Genomic DNA, 19,894 nt, shown 5'->3' with positions numbered 1-19,894 from the left:
AGAAATCATCAGTGGTGAACAGTGGACACTGCAAACCTTAAATGTGGCCAGCCAGGCCAAATGAGCCAATGGGTGCAATGGTGGCATGTCTGTTATGGAGGAAAACAACCACTTTCTAATTGGACTTGAGGTCCACTCCATGGGAGTGAATACATGCCTGATACTAAAAACCTATGATGGGGAAGTCATAAGTCTTAGGGGTGTAATGCCTGCTGCTGTCTGGCTAAATGCATATATTATACCACCAAAAGCTCTTTCTTTCATGTGCATACCAATATAGTGATGCTGCAACGTTACTCTCACTTTTGGTTTAAGAAACTTCTCTTTTCAGATAGCAGTGACTTCTGGCATCACTCACTTAGCTGGTAATGGAAAGCAAGGAAGGAAGAAGAGGTGATTCAGGGTCAATGTCAAATCCTAGTTCTTATTCCAGCTCATGAGTTACCTTACAACATCTGTTACACTGTGTGTGTCCTGCATTGTTCACATTTGACCCACAGTTTATGAAATGAAACATTTTGAAATAAGTTTACACAGCAATTTTAGTAAACTGGCCGTATGCTCCTTTATGTGAAGTTAAAATTAAGGTAAATACCTGTACTACGTAGGGGAAAAAAAAAATAGAAGAAAATGCCTCAGATTTTTACTTTTGTTTACCTAATCAGTGCTAGTTTTTCTGTAGTGTAGTAGCATTTTCAAGTGTAGCTTTACAGTGGATGAGTTACATGTTACATGGGAAAGTGCTCTTTTAAAGGCAGTGTTGAATGCACAAGACCTGGGGCACCACCTTCTCCCGGTCTGCTTTTACCTGAGCCATCCCAGCGGAAAAGGCAAAGGGACTGAAGATACTCAGGATCCACTGCAGAGATGAAGGAAGCTGCCTGTAAAGCACGGTGAGCCCCACACAGCCCCACAAGAGGGACAGCAGGAGCATGATCAGATTGGTGAGGGCAGCTTTCTGCAACAGGACACTCATCAGGAATGTTAAAGCGATCTGCAAGAGAGCAGACATTGAGGGATATTTCGGGCATTGAGGCTCATTGACAGCACAGTAAAACAAAGTTTTGGTTTAAAAATTTGTCAATGAGATAATGATGGAGTATTAAAGCCCAATGCCCCTGTTCTGCTCAGTATCTTTTAGTTTTGTAAAGAAGAGCTTTATTTGTTCTACCCAAGGATATGGTAGAGAGTGGAATAGTGGTCAGTAGAGATGGGGTCAGGTAAGGAACAGGGGACAGAAAACACTGAGGGACCATCTGACCTCAAATGTTTCAGAGTGGCCCATGAAAGCAAATGGTTCCTAGGAGAGGGGTTGTCAGGTTCACCATGGTGGTAGCCACTAGGAAGGTGTCCATTCCAAAGAACATACTCTTGTACCCAAGATCATGCAAGCAACCCTAGTTTTACTCAAAATGTAAGGTGGATTAGTGGAGGGAAAGGAGGCTATTAATGGGAGGCATATAAGAAAGCATAGTTGGGAGAAATATGATTAAAATACAGTATGTGTGTGCATGCATGTGTGTATAAAAATATCCAATTGGGACTGGAGAGATGGCCTAGCAGTTAAGGTGTTTGCCTGCAAAGCCAAAGGACCCAGGTTCAACTCCCCAGGACCCAGATAAGCCAGATGTACAAGGGGGTACATATGTCTGGAGTTCATTTGCAGTGGCTGGAGGCCCTTGTATGCCCTTCCTCTCTCTCTCCTTCTTTCTCTCTCTGCCTTTCTTCCTCTCTCCTTCTCTCTCAAACAAATACAATAAAATAAAGTTTAAAAAAGTTAAAAATTAAAAATATCCAAGTGAGCCAGGTGGGGTGGTGCACACCTTTAATCCCAGTACTCAGGAGGCAGAGGTAGGAGGATCACGGTGAGTTCGAGGCCAGCCTGAGACTCCATAGTGAATTCCAAGTCAGCCTAGGCTAGAGTGAGACCCTACCTCAAATATATGTGTGTGTGTGTGTGTGTATATACACAAATGGAAATGTAAAGGAAAATTTAAAAATTGAAGGACTTTTAGAGACTGGGAAGGGCAGCGGGAGCTCAAGAGCAGAGGAGCAACGTAGAGAGGATGTAGCACCTATGGAAGCATCGCAGTGAGTCTCACGACTAGTAGTATGTGTTAATGGTTGCAAGAAGCACCAGTGGGAGCATGGATGACTTTCTTAATTCTTGAGTACTTTTTAAAGTTAAAATCTTTCATCCTGCTTCTTGATGTGTCATGTCATTAATTCACACCTTTGTGCAAAAAGAGAGACCTGGCCCAGCATAGTGGTATACACTTTAATACCAGCACTTAGGAGGCAGAGATAGGAGGACTGCTGTGAGTTCAAAGCCATCCTGAGATGACATAGTGAAGCCCAGATCATTGTCTCACATCTATGGAGATCTTCTCAAGTAAGCACAGTGGTCATGACAAGGGTGCCTTACTCACTGACCAGACCTCAATCTTTGCTGCAAGGAGCTAAGACCTACGCTGTAGAAGGTGACGACACATGCATAAACTTACCAGGGATAAACCATATAAGAAAAAGAGAGTAAATATGACCATGAAACCAGTCAGGACTATAATCTGAGAAGATGTTATAACAATTGTGATGACTATGGAAGTAATAAAGATGACGCCAGCATAGAGTAAGCCCCAGGACAGCCTAGAAAAGACAAAAATATATGTAAATAGTTCAGCTTCATTTTAAAAAATATTTTAAATATGTGAAAACATCTAAAGAACGCTGTGATTACCCTGGTACCTGCAGCCTAGAGTGCGAACTATGATATTGATAATACAGGAGAAACCTTTGAGTCCACTTCCTCATTATGATTCTCCATCTCTCCCCCACAATAGTAACTGCCATTCTTTAAAAATATTTTTATTGCTGGGTGTGGTGGTGCACACCTTTAATCCCAGTACTCAGGAGGCAGAGGTAGGAGGATCACCATGAGTTCAAGGCCACCCTGAGAATAGAGTGAATTCCAAGTCAACCTAAACTAGAGTGAAACCCTACCTCGAAAAATCAAAAAAATATTAATTTATTTGCAAGCAGTGAGGCAAGAAATGGGCACACCATGGCCTCCTGCCACTGGAAACAAAGTCCAGATGCATGTACCACTCTTGCATCTGGCTTTACATGGGTACTGGGGAATCGAACGTCTAAGCCTCCTCTCCTCTCCAATAGCTGCTTTTGTAAATGTGCTGCTTGTGATTCTCACGTGCTCTGATTGCCTGACCAGCGGTGGTGGTAGACACTGAATGCGAATACAAGCCAATAGGAAGCAATGTCACAATTATGGGACCATAAGGGGCAGTGTGGCCATGCAGGGACCTGAAGGCTTAGAGTCAGATCTGCATATATCCTCTGTAAAAATATACTATGATTGTTGTATGCACAGAATGGAATTGTTTATGCTATTCTGTAACTTGTCTTTGCCAGTCAACCTAAACGATTTACATATACTGCTCTATAATATTTCACCATATCAATATATCCCAGTGTTCTTCTGCCCATGGACATTAGGATACAAATAGAAGAGTAGATTATATATACATCTCTATATGTTTATATGTATGCATGTATTTCAAAATCAACTTAAATTATTTGTGTGATTGGGAAAGAGATGGATGTTAATTTACCAAGCAAATATACTTGTTAAGCCCTTCCTACCCAGCAGCCTATGTTACACATTAGCTGAACACGTTGCAGAGGCTATTTCATTTAACTCTAACAGATGGTATCTACATATGTTTGTGTGTGTGTGTGTGTGTGTGTGTGTGTGTATCTGATGGCCAAGCCCACAAATGCAACTTAACAGTTATAGGACTGTTTCAACACGAGGCAGCCAAGAGAAATCAGCTGACAACTGAGAGCAAGCAGGAGAATCAGGATACCTTGGGTGGAGTCCCAGCCCTGGCGCACATATTTACCTGACCCTGGGCACCTCTCTTCTCTTCCACCTTCACTTTCTTATTTGCAAAGTAGGGGAATAGTGTCTCCATCACAGGGCTATCCCAGACAATAGTATTCAGCAACTTTTAGTGATTATTTTTATCATAACATTTAACAAATGCTAAATGAAGGAGTCAGTAACAAAAGCAATGGTATCCTATGTGTGATGATTTATGGTGAGTGTCAACCTAGAATCACCAGAAAGGGACTATGTAGATTAGGTTAGCCAACTAGCACACAGGTGAGGGATCATCTTGATTAAATTAAGTGAGGTAGGAAAACCCACCTTAACTGTGGGCAACACTTTTCCATGTGATGGTTTGATTCAGGTGTCCTCCATAAACTTAAGTGTTCTGAATGCTAGGTTCCCAGCTGATGAAGATTTAAGAATTAATGCCTCCTGGAGGCAGTGTGTTGTTGGGGGCAGGCTCATGAGTATTATAGCCAGTTTCCCCTTGCCAGTGTTTGGTTCCTATTGTGCACCTGATATTGGCCATTGGGTGATATCCACCCTTTGCTCATGCCACCATTTTCTCCTGCCATCATGGAGCTTCCCCTTGATCCTGTAAGCCAAAATAAACCATTTTATTCCCCCATAAGCTGCTTTTGGTCGGGTGGTTTCCACCAGCAATGCAAACCTGACTGCAACAGTAAAGTGGTACTGAGGAGTGGTATCCTTTGCTGCTAGACACCTGACTGTGTGGCTTTGGCCTTTTGGAGCTGACTTTCAAGAGGAATGTGGAAGGATTTGAAACCTTGGCCTCAGAGACGACTTGCAATGCTGTAAGTATAGTTTGCTGGACTATTCTGGTCAGAGTTGAAAGACCTGAATGCAGTAAGAATGATGGACTGTGAGGTTTGGCTTATGAGAGTGAGAAAGAGCTTTGCCTGGACTGGGCTTCAGTCAGTTTTTGTGAGAGGCTTGCTGTTATGCCTATGTCCTGAAGGTTGCTTTGTGTAGAAACAGACAGGTATGTGCAGAGGGACATGGGACAGAAAGAAATACTTAGGCCAAAACTGCTGCCTATTCAGCTACAATTGACAGATTACAGACTGGGCCAGCTGACCTGCACTGGGACAACAGAAAGAATGTAGACTCTTTTGAAGGTGCCTAAGTGCTCAAGGAGTGTCCTGTTCTTCAAAGTCAGCTTTATTCCCCACCCTCTGGATTAACAAATTGGCATCCTACCTGGTAGTGTGGAGTATAAGAAATGCAGGAAAGAGAGGGTCATTGTGTTTTCAACATGGTCTTGTGTTTTAGAAATGGCCATGGGCAGTGTGAAGCAGGTTTGCTGGATGTCTGCATGGAGACTCCATGGGGCTGTGAGGATCAACCATAGATTGCAGTGAAGACCCAGTGGAGATGCTGGGACCATGAGACATCTGCTAAGGAAAGCTGCCAGCGCTGGATGAAGTTTTCCAGGACTGTGAATAGCCTAGCTGGAGGGGCGGAATGGGAACTCCAGAGACTTGTTGCTGGTTAGGATGATCAGATTTAGAGACTTGTCACTAGCTGAAGTTTTGGTCCTGGAGCTACGGAGTTTGATGTTTGTGCTGGTTGTTTTAAATCTTGTATGGATTGAATATTTTTTGCTGGTCCCAATATCATCTTTTGCAGTGTGAATGTTTATTCTGTATCATTATGGGTTCTGAGGGAATTTTTTGGTATTATGGCTCAGTTAAAAAACCTTGGATTATGGGGAGGTTTGTATATCATTAGGATTCATAAAACTATGGGGACTTTTAAAGTTGAACTGAATGCATTGCATTTTACATCATGTATGGTTATCAGTTTATGGGGGCCAGGGGCAGACTGTGGTGGTTGGATTCAGGTGTTCCCCATAAACTTAGATATTCTGAATGCTAGGTTCCCAGCTGGTGAAGCTTTGGGAATTAACGCCTCCTAGAGGCAGTGTATTGTTGGGGGCGGGCTTATGGGTGTTATAGCCAGTGTCCACACTCTCCTGTCCTATTGTCCACACTCTCCTGTCCTATTGTCCACCTGATGTTGGCCAGGGGGTGATGTCCACCCTCTGCTCATGCCATCGTTTTCCCCTGCCATTGTGGAGCTTCCTCTCGAGCCTGTAAGCCAAAATAAACAACTTTTTTTTTTTTCCCCACAAGCTGCTCTTGTTTGGGTGATTTCTACCAGCAATGCAAACCTGACTATAACACATGGGGTCCTGGGCTGTATAGAAAGGAGACAGCTAGCAGGACACACACCTTTAATCCCAGCAGTCAGGGGGCAGAGGGTGGAGGATCCCATGAGTTCGAGGCCACCCTGAGACTCCATAGTGAATTCCAGGTCAGCCTGGGCTAGAGGGAGACCCTACCTCAAAAAAAAAAAAAAAAGAAAGAAAGGAAGGAAGGAAGGAAGGAAGGAAGGAAGGAAGGAAGGAAGGAAGGAAGGAAGGAAGAAGGAAAGAGAAAGAAAGGAGAAAGCCGCCTGAGCAGCAGGGGTCCTCTCTCTCCACTTCCTTGCTGTTGCTGCTCAATGTGAGCAGCTGCCTCGGCTCTAGTCACACGCCTTCCCTGCCACGACGGACCATGACCGGAATGTCGAGCTGAAATAAGCCCTTCCTCCCTTAAACTGATTTTTGTCAGGTATTTTGTCCCAGTAGCAGGAAGGTAAAAAATATACAGTGAATCCAGTTTGAATCATGGTGTTCTAACAGTGTAACATTTCCATTGCTTTATGATTCCCATACTTGAATTACTCACCAAAATGCTGAATTTTGTAGACCCATCATTGTCATCAAATCTTTACGCTGTTTTCTCTCTTTTGTAACATTTAGTGATACAAAATATATAACAGGGGAGAAATAAAGCAAGCAGAGTAAAATAAAAATTTCATTTTGAAGAAGGTCTTTAGAAATAAAAGGTAATGTCTTCATATTTATGGCAGTAACTGATGTCAACTCCTCCATCACAGAGTGATTTGTTGTGATCTGAAGAAAGAGTATAAACAAACAGAAATTATTTAAGGCTTGGGAGACGGCACTTGCTTGCACAGACTGCAGACCTGGGTTTGATTCCCCAGCACCACATAACCCAGGTATAAAAAGGAGCACAAGTGTTTGGCATTCATTTGCAGTATTAAGAGACCCTGTCACATGCACACACACACACACACACACACACACACACACACACACATACACACACACACATACATATATACATAATTTTTAAAAGAAATTATATTTAAAGAATATAAATTTGTGAAATCTGAAAATTTGTCATAAATTTTACTACTGTCAATTCTAGTATTGTTGTATACTACAGCAATAGTCTAGTATATACTATATAGCACACACTACATAATATATAGCATTGTAACAGTATAGTATTATGCTATAGTGATACAGTAATAGCAACACTATACTATAGCAACATAGGTTACTACCATTAGGAGAAAATGGGTGCAATGTTTCTGCAGTCTTTTGTGGACTATATCAGAATTAACAGCTTAAAAAGAAAGTCTCTTCCTTGTGTAAAGACCCACTTCATTATATAAACAAGAAAATCTATAGATATGCCATTGCCACAGTTTGAATGTGGCCCCCTGAAATGAACCTCCACCCCCATGGTGGCCATATTAGAGGCAGAACCTTTGGGGAAGTGATTCAGTCATGGCCACCACCCTTGTGAATGGATTGGTGAATCATCGAAGGGTTGGAAAGAACTTAGCTGAAGGGACCTTTGTCCTTTTTGTTCTACTGCTGGGTGAGGACACAGACTTCTTTGCTTGTTTGGCTGGCCGGGGTTTCGTTTGGTTTTTTCTCTGACATTGTTCATGCCATGTGAAGAATCCTAGATGGTGACACCAGTAGGCACGAGCCTTCACTGGGCTCTGAACAAGCCAGCACCTTGATCATGTGCTCCCCAGACTCCACAACTGTGAAATGGCCTTCTGTTCTGTACGGACGGCCCACTATCCCCACCCTTGCGGTTTTAGCAACTGCAGCGCCAGTGGACAGAGACGTCCATCTTTCGTTAAGATGTTGATGATGCCTCTGGGATGAGTTTCCAGCAAGTGAGAGGCCTTCACAGCTGAGCACTTACTTCTACAATGGCCGCGTTAAGGACAGACTGTAGGGCCACAAATCCTCTAGTCCAGTAGGTGGACAATGGGCAGGAAAAGCCACTGTATAGATTCCAGCAATGAGCTGTAAGTACAGAGAAGCACATCCACCATTATGAGATGAGAGCACTTGGAGAAAAAGGAACAGAAATCAGACAGAAAATAATGAAGAAGAGACTCTATCAGTTAGAACTTTTAAAAATATTCTTATTTAGTTATTTGAGAGAGCGAAGGAGAAAGAGAAAGAGGCAAACAGAGAGAGGAGAAAAGGTAGAATGGGTGCACCAGGACCTCTTGCCACTGCAAGTGGACTCTAGGTACATATGCCACTTTCTGCAGTTGGCTTTATGTGGGCACCAGGAAATCTAACTCCTGCCATCAGGTTTTGCAAGCATATGCCTTTAATCTCTGAGCCATGCCTTTTAACCACATTAAAAAAAAAAGTGCTGGGCATGGCGGCACGTGCCTTTAATCCCAGCATTCTAAGGCCAAGGTAGGAGGATCATTGTGAATTTGAGGCCAGCCTGAGATACATAGTGAATTCCAGGTCAGCCAGGATAGGTTGATGCCCTACCTGGAAAAACCATAATAAATAAAATGAGAGTTCCTTATAAGGCAATTAAGAAGTCAGTTATGGAAGCACACACCTGTAGACCCAGTACTCAGGATGCTGAGGCAGGAGAATAAAAGAATTTGAGGTCAACCTGGGCTGCATAGGAAGACCCTACCTCAAGCAAGCAAGCAAACATGAACCCTAATAACATCGTTCTGAAACAGGGGTTGAGGGGTTACGACGTGAAGGGGGTGATTTGGAAAAAGCAGCTGCCATACCCAAACCAACTTCCTGGGACACAAAACACAAGGCTTTTGGCAAGAGCTTCCCGCACCTGATCTCCTGGCCTCATGTTCCTCAGCTCTGCCTCAGAATGCTGGAGACTTTCCCTCAACAAGAAGAAACCCTTGTCCAGAAAAACGCTGGCTTCATCTCGCAGCAAAGCGCACTCCTCTGGGTAGAGGCTTCAGAAGTGAGTGAGATGCGCTGTTGGAAGGAGCCCGAGGGGCTGCTGTGGAGGCTGCAGAGCTCTGGCCCTCGGCTACCTGGTGACAGAGGTGGCTGGGCCTCTGGCGGAGGGAGGAACAGAGCAGAGCGGCAGCCCCTGGGTTCTCAGAGGCCCCAGGGCTCCTCCCAGCCCTTAGTCTAACAGCAGAGCTTTCACCCCTGCTCTGCAGGGCCTTTGACTGGTCATTCTGTCAGAAGTGCCGAGGGCCATGGTAGGGTGACAATTGTATTAGTAAAGCCCATAAAATTCAAAGAAGGTCAGAAAAGACCCAAACCAACTTCCTGTGCCGAAAAGCAAACTGCTCTAGCCCTATTGGACTCAAGGCCATGTCTCAAACTACCATCCACTCGAGCTGTCTTTACCAGGCATGTTCTCCCTCTGGATGGACACAGAGCTCCTGGCTCCCATCATCCTGATTGTGCGTCTTAAAGTAATTCCATCCTACAAGGTTTTCCTGCCTGTGAGGATCTGAAACACCTCTTTGACTTTTTTAACCTTCTCATCTCATTGAGTAGATGATGTTATCTCCCAACTCCAGTCCATGATTAGAATGATTACAGCAAGCAGGCTCGGGTATTTTGTTCACAGGACTCTTGAGTGCAAAGAACAGTAGGCAGACTGGCCCTACTGGCTGCATCACACTCCATATGTGGACTGGCCCTACTGGCTCATCCTAGGGGGACTTTTCATCCACTGGCCTTTCTTCCTCTCACTGGCCTCCACTATCATTACTCGCTAGGAGACTTCATGACATTCTTCCTGAACTGTCCATCGTAACTTATGCTCTGTGCTTTAGGAGTGCTTTCATAATCTTGGAACCCTAATCGCATTCTTTTCCTGATGGTTACACCATCATACCTAGGGTTCACACCAGCTACCTCAGGGCATAGCTCCTGTGGAACTTGAGCTTCCTGCTCCCATCACAGCCCACTTCTACTTTTCCAGACCCACTCGCCCGAATGAGTGAGACACAATGTCTGCAGATCCTCACTCCTCTGAGATTAACTTGAATGACACTTTTCTAATTGACAGTTAAATTGGATTCTGGGGACACCAGACACTTTCCTCTCTCTTATCCTTGACTGATGGATGCCTGTCTGTCCTACTCAGCCGAGATCTCTTCTGACATTAGGGCACATCAATCCTGACACCTCTTTAGCCCAACAGATGGATGTAAAATTATCTACAGTGCTTGCTTGTAGGAATCTAGTATGCGTGTCAGAGCAAGATGAGCAATGAATTATAATCCTACGGCCTCAAGTATCACGGAAACATGTGTTGCTCATCCCCACCTGTTCCCGGTGCTAGAAAATAAGAACAATGAGATTTTATATGAAAAGTCACCTGGTAAACTTTCTTCTTTAAATAATGGAATTCCATATCCCAGGATCAGTTTTAGTTTGTAAGAGAAAGTGTCCTGAAATATGACCCCCATGGCGTGTGGGAAGTTCTCCAGAAGTAGTTTATCCATGTGCGTTTTATTTGGTGCCCCAATGATCGTTGCGTCTGTGAATCACAATATAAAACACAGGTGCTAAACTGCTAGGGTTTCATCAAAACAAAATGTGATATTCAACTAGGTCATAATACATCCTAATAGACTTAAACTGAAATCATTTTCCACTTAAATAAACTAAGAGTCAAGATGGGAAATTTATTCCACTCTTTAGAATCCCCACAATCAGGAATTGTACGTGTGAATTAAGTGTTTTAATAATGGCAAGTGTTAAGACAAGCTCAGGTAGAAAAATCCAATATGCTGCAGTAAATATAAGAGAATGATAATAAAGGAAAATAGAAGTAAATGATGCAGTTATTAACCCTGCTCTTAGGATTCCAGATTTCAGATTTGCTAAATTGAGGACAATTTTCACAACCTTTGTCTTATATAGGAACCAAGATAGCAAAGACTCTTTTTCTAAGAGCCACAAATTTCACTGGTTAGAAATTCAACACTAAAGAATAAATAGGCAGACTATATACAGTTTCTCATGAATGAGATATGCATTTTCCTTATTTGATCACATAATAATCCTAATTGAAAATGACTACTTTGAGTGTGTTTACATATTACATTATAAGCAGGAAAGAATGACCTTCATATGGTCCGTCCTGAATATGCACACTTAGAAACTCATACTGAATAAACATGACTTGATCTTTGTTTATACTTACTTCCTATGCTGTAAATCTTTATCATTTCATAGCCATGTTAAAAAATATGCACATTTAGCAATGGCTATGTTTGTCCTAATCACTATTTGGCAAACTGAACCTATAAATCTTTTGTTTGATTATATTCCAATAGAAATAACCACCATCCACTAAACTGAACCTCCATCAAGCTAAAAGCATTTAAAAGAGTAACTGAAATAAGATAAAAGTAACTAAACTGTATATCATCTTGACACTAAATTTTTTAAATTATGTATTTATTTATTTGCATGTGTGTGTGTGTAGGGTTGGACACATGAAGGCCTCTTGCCATTGCAAACACTTGTGCCAATTTTCACATTTGACTTACATGAATTGAACTTGGGGACTGAACCTAGGTTGGCAAGTTTTGCAAACAAGAATCTTTATCCACTGAGTCACCATCCCAACCCCCTTAACACTAGAAATTTTTAGGAGAATGTGCACTGTAACTTCAAACTAGCATGTACACCTCTTATAGAAAACTATAAACCCACAAGACTAATTCTTTCTGGGCATCAGTACACTTACCTTGCATAAAGGAGGCGAATACTGTTTTATTCATTATCTGTTGGGTTGTGTTGGAGATTGGTGTATATACAATCATTGCAGAGGAGCTATTAAATTTATCTACCCTTCCCAGATCCTGAGGAGGCAGTTCAGGAAGCCTTATGTTTTCACTGATGTCTGATATCAGGCCCATATACAGTCCTATAAGTATTGGGAGGCTCCACTCCTTTAAGACATTTATTAAAAAAGACAAGAATGAGTTCAGGTAATCTTCTCTCTGTGGTAGTTAATATCAAAGAACTTTTGAAATCAAATCCCAATTTTTCCATATAGCTGATGTTTTTCTACTATTCACTATTTTGGGCAAGATGATCACCAAATTATAGGTGATGAGTTGGCAGCCACATGTCTATTTTCATCATGCTAGAACTAAAATTTTATATGAAGTCATGAATGACCTTAGAAGCCCTCTAGCAATTTAAAAAAGCACACATTATGATATAAGAATCTCTAGCTTGAGGACTCAATTCTAGAATCTAGAGTGTGTGTTGGCAAATCACAGTATTTTAGTTATTTGTCATACATTTGCATTAGCAATAACAGAAAATAAGAAGAAACCATGATAGAGACTCACTGGTAAACCCCCAATAGCAATGATGTCTCCTTTAATACAAAACTGGATTCATTCCTAAAATGTCCATGGGATTAGATGATTGAGAGTTGGCCAATAAAAAATGGGCAGACACAATATGTGTCACGTCCAGACCTGTTTTATGGAAATTCACCCAAGCTTCTATACAGTTTGTGTCTGTGTTCTTTTTTCCTGGTCTTCTGACGGGATGCAGAGGAGTGAGTAGAGATCACCGGGGTCTGGAGAGATGGCGGAGCGGCTAGATGAAGTCAGTTTCCCTGAATGTCAAGGGAGATTCCTCTGCCCACGCTACTCACTTTTCTTCTATTCCTGACCTTCAGACTGAAAGTAGTGGGAGCTAAACCCAGTACTAGTGACCTGCAGTAAACACATCTGCCAAGATGTGATACTCTGGCATAATTCTTTGATATAATCACTATAGTGATTATAAAGTTAATAGTCTTGGATATAAGACAACAAAATTAGAATTTCTAAACTTACGTCTTAGTTCCAAATGTGGAATGTGTGAAGTTTTATCAGTTGTTACAATTTACTGTGTAATTAGATTTTCACTTGATTGCTATATAATAATGTAAGTAAAAACTTCCAATCTTCACAATTCTGTTTTTGTTCAAGAGTATTATGAGCCTCTCAGTTAAACAAATATAACTACAAAAAAACCCCTCAAAATTGATGAATCAAGGTTTTTTTCCCATTTAATATATACCATATGAAATCATAAAACAATGAAAAAGGGGTATTAACTTTAGAATGTTCAGACATACCAACAGGCTCTCTCTTTTCATTCTCCATTTCTGAAGAAAATTCTTGTGTAGAAGGGCTTTGGTTTGCTGATACAGACTAATCTCTTTCATACTCATTTCACCTGCGGAAGAAATGGAAAACAAATAGTCAACCAGGAAAATGTAATTACAAAACCCATGAGAATGCATTTAAGTAAAGTATTTACTACTCTTAAAAATTGTAATCAGGGCTTGAGAGCTGACTTAACAGTTAAGGCACTTGCCTGCAAAGCCAAAGGACCCAGGTTTGATTTCCCAGGACCCATGTAAGCCAGCTGCACAAGGTGGCACATGAGTCTAGAGTTTGTTTGCAGTGGATAGAGGCCCAGGCACATCCATTTTCTCTCTCTTGCTCTATCTCTATCTGCCTCTTTCTCTCTCTCTTAAATAAACAAATAAATAAGAAAACTGTCATCAAGGGTAGGAGAGATTGCTTATTAGTTAAGGCACTTGCCTGTAAAGCCTACGTACCCAGGTTTGATTCCCCAGGATCCATGTAAGCCAGATGCACATGGTGGTGCATGCATCTGGAGTTTGTTTCCCATGGCTAGTTCTTGGTGTGCCCATTCTCTCTCTCAAATAAATAAATAAATAAATAAACTGTAATCAAATGATGTAAAATATTATTGCAATAATTCAACACTAAATTTTAGCCCAAGTCTATTCATTTGAACGTCTTGCAGGAGTGGGTGATGGCGGGGGATAAAGCAGTTGTTGTGACAGTCTGACAATAACAGCATTACAGTGTAAAAACTAAGATCAGGTTTCAGAGCCTGTATCATAACTTCATAGTTAAACCTTTTGTACTAATCAATATTGTGAGTACAGCAATTTATTTCATCCTAAACAGTCATTTCTTATTCCTTGAAGTTTATTACAAATCCCAGAACCATTAAATTGATATAAAAAAAATCTGCTTTCTTAAGTTAATCTGAATGGTAAATTATGTTCCTTAGACACACCCCTAATGAAATATTTTTATAGTGTTTACTTTTGGATTAAAGTGAAAAAAATGAAAAAAAAATAAGTGAAATACTTTTAACCCAAGAATAAGGCTATGGGAATATTCAGCCAGACTCAAATTACTGGATGCTTGATTCTAACATAAAAAGGAATGCTCCATTTTCTCTCAGTTTTGTGAATTCAGAAGTCACTCAGTAATTTGGATCACAGAGTAGAAATAAGTTTTTTAAAAAAGAGAAAAGGTTAGTTATTAAACTTCCAACATAAACATACAAGTAAATATTGGGGAACATCTGATAAATTGATTTTAGCAGTGTCCCACCCACATATTTGGCACAGTACAAAAAAAAAAACAAACAAACAGAGCTTTACTTACTGTCAGGAAAATCTGAGAACATTATCTGGAAACACAACTGTAGTTCTCTTTTTATGTCAGGTAATAAACAAAATGTGGTCGTTGATCCACCATCAGTCCCTTGCAGAGGTGTCTACTCCCAGCGGTTCAAGCTGAGACTGGTTTCTGAAAAAGGGTGTCAAGTCCAGTGGAGTGGCACAGGATGAACTTCTTTTGTTTCTGTGGACTTTTTCCCTTTAAGCCACTTATTCTTCAGGGAAAAGACTATTCTGTAATTGGTTGGAAATTAAACAAACCCTATGTCTATTTGCGCCTTTCTAGTGGAGGGGAAGAGTGCAAGCCCGTCAGACTGTGAGAACAAGATGGGGGAGCAGGCTGGGCAGGCCAAGAAAAGGGTGAAATTAATAACTAATCAAACAAAGCTGTTAAGTTTATACGGCAAATACTAACCCATTTTGTTCTGTTTTGTTTTTTGCACTGCCAATAGCTAAACATAATTACTTAGTAAGTTAGAACTTGGCAAACTCATAGTAAATGGGAAGAATATGCTGACTGAAAATTTCCTCTTTAAAAAAAAAAAAAATTCCTTGCAAAGCTAAGCAAACCGGTCTTCCTTGGAGAAATTCCTAGGACAGATAAATGAAAAATTATGAGCAAGTTTGTCTCTCCCACTGTATTCATAGGGGATACAGGATTTCATCAGAGAAAGCAGGTTGACAAAGTCTAAAACACACAGAATAATTCAGGTGAATTTTTGTGCTTTAAAATAAAAAAATGAGCACATTCAATGCTTACTTCAAAGCCTATCTTTCTGAAAGAATTGCAATTTTTTTTTAATCTGCCATGGTCAATAGCAAAACAGGAAACCAAAGTCCATGGATTGGGAAATCTCAAATATTTGACATGGCTCCCAGTCCACACATGCTAATCATCATAAATCTGAGAAGTATTCTAACATGAGAGGGTAATTTTAAGACAACAATGGTTAAAGCCATGATAGCATATGTAATATAATATAGCAATAACAAAATATATATCCTCTACTTGGCAATTAATTCGACTTGTAAATGTAATTAGCACTGAAATATCACGTCTTTTACATTGAAACCAGGAGGGAAAAAAATCTATGGGTAACTGAGGTGTTCTAAAGATCTCATGAATTGTGGAGGAAGGTTAAAAACACACAAAATTTTAATAGTAGAATAAAAATTCAAGTTTCTTTTAAAATGTCCAAGATATAAGTTAGAGTTCCATTAATTTCTGTTGCTATAGTTGTTTTATACTCCTTATAGTCTGCTTCAGGAATAATTCTCATTCTGCTTTTCGTATAATTTTATTAAAGCTCACAGCTTTAATATCAACAATTCCTTACATTAAGTAGATTTTACTGGTTTGTTGTTTCTTGTGTATGATTTAGCATTCTCTTCCTTGGATTCTTTATTCCCATTTGCTTTCATTATGGGGAAACCAGCCATTTTCCACTTTAAATGCAGAGATTTCCTCACAGATTGTGAACTAACATGATGAGAAAGGTCCAACCTTTAGCTAGGAGAATGGGATATTATTGACCGGCAGCCAAATTAGCAGCGCTCACCGTGCAGCCAAGACTGAGCACTCAGTTCAGAGGGAACAAGTGCCTTTCTTGTTTACTTGGTTGTGTTAATGCTTCTGCAACTATTCTCAACAGGAGATTTGATGAACTAATGACAAGTATATAAATCTGTTTTCAAATCATTACCTGAGTATCCAAAATGAGCCATTACAATTGGGATTCTGGATCTGTGCTTAACCTTTAGCTGACATGAGAAAACCCTGCTTCCACTATTTCAGGGTACTAAAGTAGATTTAAAACATGCCCATCACAGCTCAGCTCAGTGGAAAGGGGGCAGGAAGATTACAGGGTGGGAGGGAATATCCAGAGCCATGGCCTGCCCATAATGACTGACTGCTCTCTCACAACCCCATGGTGAACACCATCAAGCCCTCTGAGGAGGGCCCTCAGCTGAATGGGGACAGGAGGAGGGAAGTGATGGTACCAACACATTATGTGTCCACACAAAGTATCTACTTAATAAAATAAGTAAATAAATAAATGCCTTTACTAAAGTATTAAAACAAAACAAAACAGGCTCTATCATTTCACTGGGGCAAAGCAGGCATGGAGTCATGAGGCACAGTGAGCTCTCTGGGGGAGTCATGTTCCCTGAATGTTTCCTTGTGTTTCTGTCTTTCAGTTTGTGCATGTGTTGGGATGATTTTATTTGGAGACATCTTAAGAAACAGCCTTCTTTTGAATGCTCCATCCCCAGTACCACTCAGAGAGGAGGAAACAAATTGCCATGAGCAACATCAACACCACAGCAAGGGCCAATATATACACATAATGAAATCAATTAAAGCCAACCAACCACCATAGAAAAGAAAACCATTAATAATGAGGGATGGAATAAGGGGGTAGGGGAAGATAAGTAGAGATAATACAAGGGAGGATACAAGGGAGGGAAGGAGAAGATTATAAAGAAGGGGAAGATAAAAGGACAAGATGTAGCCGGGCGTGGTGGCGCACGCCTTTAATCCCAGCACTCGGGAGGCAGAGGTAGGCAGATCACCATGAGTTCAAGGCCACCCTGAGATGACACCAGGTCAGCCTGGACCAGAGTGAAACCCTACCTCAAAAAAACAAAAAAAAAAAAAAAAAAAAGAACAAGATGTAAGATCATTAACAATTTAAAAATGTAGAGGCTCTACCTTCTCCTGCCTCATGGGTAAAAGCTCATCATATTCTCTCTTCTTTCCTTCTCTTAGTCCAAAAAAGTCTCTCTAAATTTAACAAATAAATAAATGAAATAAAATTTTAAAAATAGATTATGAGATTTGACATCTGTCTTATGTGGGTACTGGGGAATCAAACCTGGGTCCTTTGGCTTTGTAGGCAAACACCTTAACCACTAAGCCATCTCCTCAGCCCTTCTTTTTTATTTTAAGCACTCTCACTAAATGCAAGTATACATTTACAGTGCAAGCTAGTCCTTCCCTAGAAGAATGAAAACACACATCAATAAAATGTGCCTTTTCACTTGTAAAAATGTTATGCATACACACATTGCCATGGTTTCATTCACATATGAAGTGAGCATTGGCATGCTGTCTTGTTGATATCTCTTTGTCCTATCCAAGGTGATGTTCTTGTCTGCGAAACCTGTGTCATAGATGAGCCAGGACTTAGCTATATGTAACTTCTTAATATCTCCTTCATCTCAAATAATAGTGAATATTTGGAATTCCCTGTTGCACTGTCAGGTGTGCTGATTATAACGACACCCAAATTGGAAGACATTTTAAAAGGAAGGAGGAGGAGAAGGAGGGGGGAGGGGAAGAAACTAGTCATTCTTAATATTTGTTTTGTCTACTTGCTTGGAGCAAAACAGAAAGAATTCACAATGACCACAACATAATAGGCACCTACTTCAAATTCCTTCTAATTGAAGAATGACTTTTTTATAACTAACTGAACTTCAGCAGACACCCATGTCAGATTTTTCTATTTTTCTTCCTGGAGAAGCCCAGCAGGACAGCCACATCCTAAGGATTTCAGAGCAGTCTCTGCAACCCATGCCATGGAGATGACCTATAGAAAGCCGCATTTCATCAGAGAAAGTGGCTGGAAAAAAAAAAATTGGTCGGGGGTGGTGGTGCACAACTTTAATCCCAGCACTTGAGATGCTGAGGTAGGAGGATCGCTGAGAGTTCCACACCAGACTGTGACTACAGAGTGAGTGTCAGGGCAGCCTGGACTAGTGTGAGACCCTACCTCAGAAAACCCAAAAACTAAAAATAAATAAATAATCCAGTCTAGCCGCTGAGAAGACAACATATTTCTTGCCAAGTCCTGAGTTCATAATTTTGTTTTGAGACCAATATAAAAGGACTTAAGGTCAGGAAAAGGTCCATTCTGTGGGATAAGCTTCCTGACATGGTCTAGCAGAGGCTTTCAGCCTTCGGGGCCTGCCTGCCCTAGGCCCAGAGACACCTCCTTCTGCCATCTTCCGGGGGGGGGGGGTCAGTTTTGAAAGGAATTGAACAGATGACTTTCTGGGTCCTTTAATACTGGAATCTTCCAGCTGGGGCGTGGTGACAGTTGTAAGTGGGGTCTACTGTCACTCCTCCAGGCTGTGGTGGGCTGAGGGTCCAGCCAGGGAAGGGTCAGGCGTCCCCTTCATGGCTACATTCACTTGAGGAGCTTGTTTTCCTGATGTAACAGGATTCACAGTGGTGCATAAGCTTTGCCGTCTGTGGGCTGGGCACTTCTCACTGGCTACAGAGACCCCCAGGATAGCTCCTACCCAACCATTCTGAGTGCACTGGGGAATGGAAGGCGCAAACAGCATTGAGTACTGAGGGAACCTGGTTAGTCTCAGTGCATGTAAATACTGCCCAGGAATCCCCCACCTGCAGGAGGTAGGAAGATGTGGAAATAGACCATTAGACCTGAGCTCAAAGTTCCCAGTTCCACGTGGCCACATACTGTCCGTTCAGCCTGCTCCTTGTCCGAGCGTAGAGCGCAGATTATCTTCCCTTCTGTAGCTCAAGTCCCTGGCTGCTCAAGAGTCTCAGTGTGATGGCTGACTTTCCCTCTTGTGGCCAGCTTCCATCCACACACTGGAAGATTGCCCCTGGAGTCCTTGAATTGTCAGTTTCATTTCCAGAACCCGGACAAGCTCAGTGTCAAAATGCCACCTGGTCTCCAGTGCTGACATTCCACAAGGAGTCACTGTAAACGCACACCTTCCCGCTGGATTGAAACGCGGCGGGAACAAGGCTTGCCGCTGGGCAAGGGCCGCCTCTGTTTCACTGGGCAGGTCTGGCTTTGCTGGCCAGGCTGGCCCTCATCCTGCACTTGGGGCGTGAGGTGTTTTGTTTTGTTTTCCCCTTGTACATCTGTTTGAGAAGGAGAATCTGTCCTAACACTTTTAATGGGTCCCAGTTCTTCTGTATCTGTGGAATAAAGTCTCTTTTTTACTACTAGGTATTCTCACTCAGTCACAGCAAGGGAGTTTATAATTTGCCATCTTACCCTTGGGTGTGTAAATTTAATGAAGTCCAGGGTCTTCTAGCTGTGGGAAACTTAGCTTTCAAATGTTGTAATAAATGATACTTTTATCCCTGTGGAACCTAAACACTTTCTCCTAACAGAAATTATCAACTAAATCCTTAAATAATAATTGCTATGGTGGACGCAATAAACTAATTGCCTCAAATATGTGAACAGGACTTTTTATTATTTGAAGCAAAAGTGGTGAGAGATAAATACTCAGTTTGGACACTCAAGTTCTGCGTTTATTAACAAAGATGATA

The 19,894-nt window shown here is 41.4% G+C and overlaps 1 protein-coding gene across 1 annotated transcript in view; it reads right to left on the bottom strand.

Moving 5' to 3' along the window:
• Abca6 (ATP binding cassette subfamily A member 6) overlaps positions 1–14,872 on the bottom strand; it is a 60,166-nt gene extending 45,294 nt beyond the window's left edge. Inside the window, exons 1-8 of the mRNA XM_045158159.1 lie at positions 14,561–14,872; positions 13,204–13,304; positions 11,809–12,013; positions 10,429–10,590; positions 8,005–8,108; positions 6,661–6,887; positions 2,505–2,646; positions 809–994 (exon numbers count right to left, since the gene is read on the bottom strand). Coding sequence (XP_045014094.1) covers positions 809–994; positions 2,505–2,646; positions 6,661–6,887; positions 8,005–8,108; positions 10,429–10,590; positions 11,809–12,013; positions 13,204–13,304; positions 14,561–14,582 — 1,149 coding nt within the window. The 5' untranslated portion in view covers positions 14,583–14,872. The remainder of the gene's footprint in view (positions 1–808; positions 995–2,504; positions 2,647–6,660; positions 6,888–8,004; positions 8,109–10,428; positions 10,591–11,808; positions 12,014–13,203; positions 13,305–14,560) is intronic.
• Positions 14,873–19,894: the final 5,022 nt, after the last annotated feature.

The sequence above is a fragment of the Jaculus jaculus genome, chromosome 9 (genome assembly GCF_020740685.1).
Source record: "Jaculus jaculus isolate mJacJac1 chromosome 9, mJacJac1.mat.Y.cur, whole genome shotgun sequence".
Classification (NCBI taxonomy): domain Eukaryota; kingdom Metazoa; phylum Chordata; class Mammalia; order Rodentia; family Dipodidae; genus Jaculus; species Jaculus jaculus.
The sequence above is the reverse complement of the archived record's forward strand: the minus strand, read 5'-3'. Positions and strand labels throughout refer to the sequence as shown.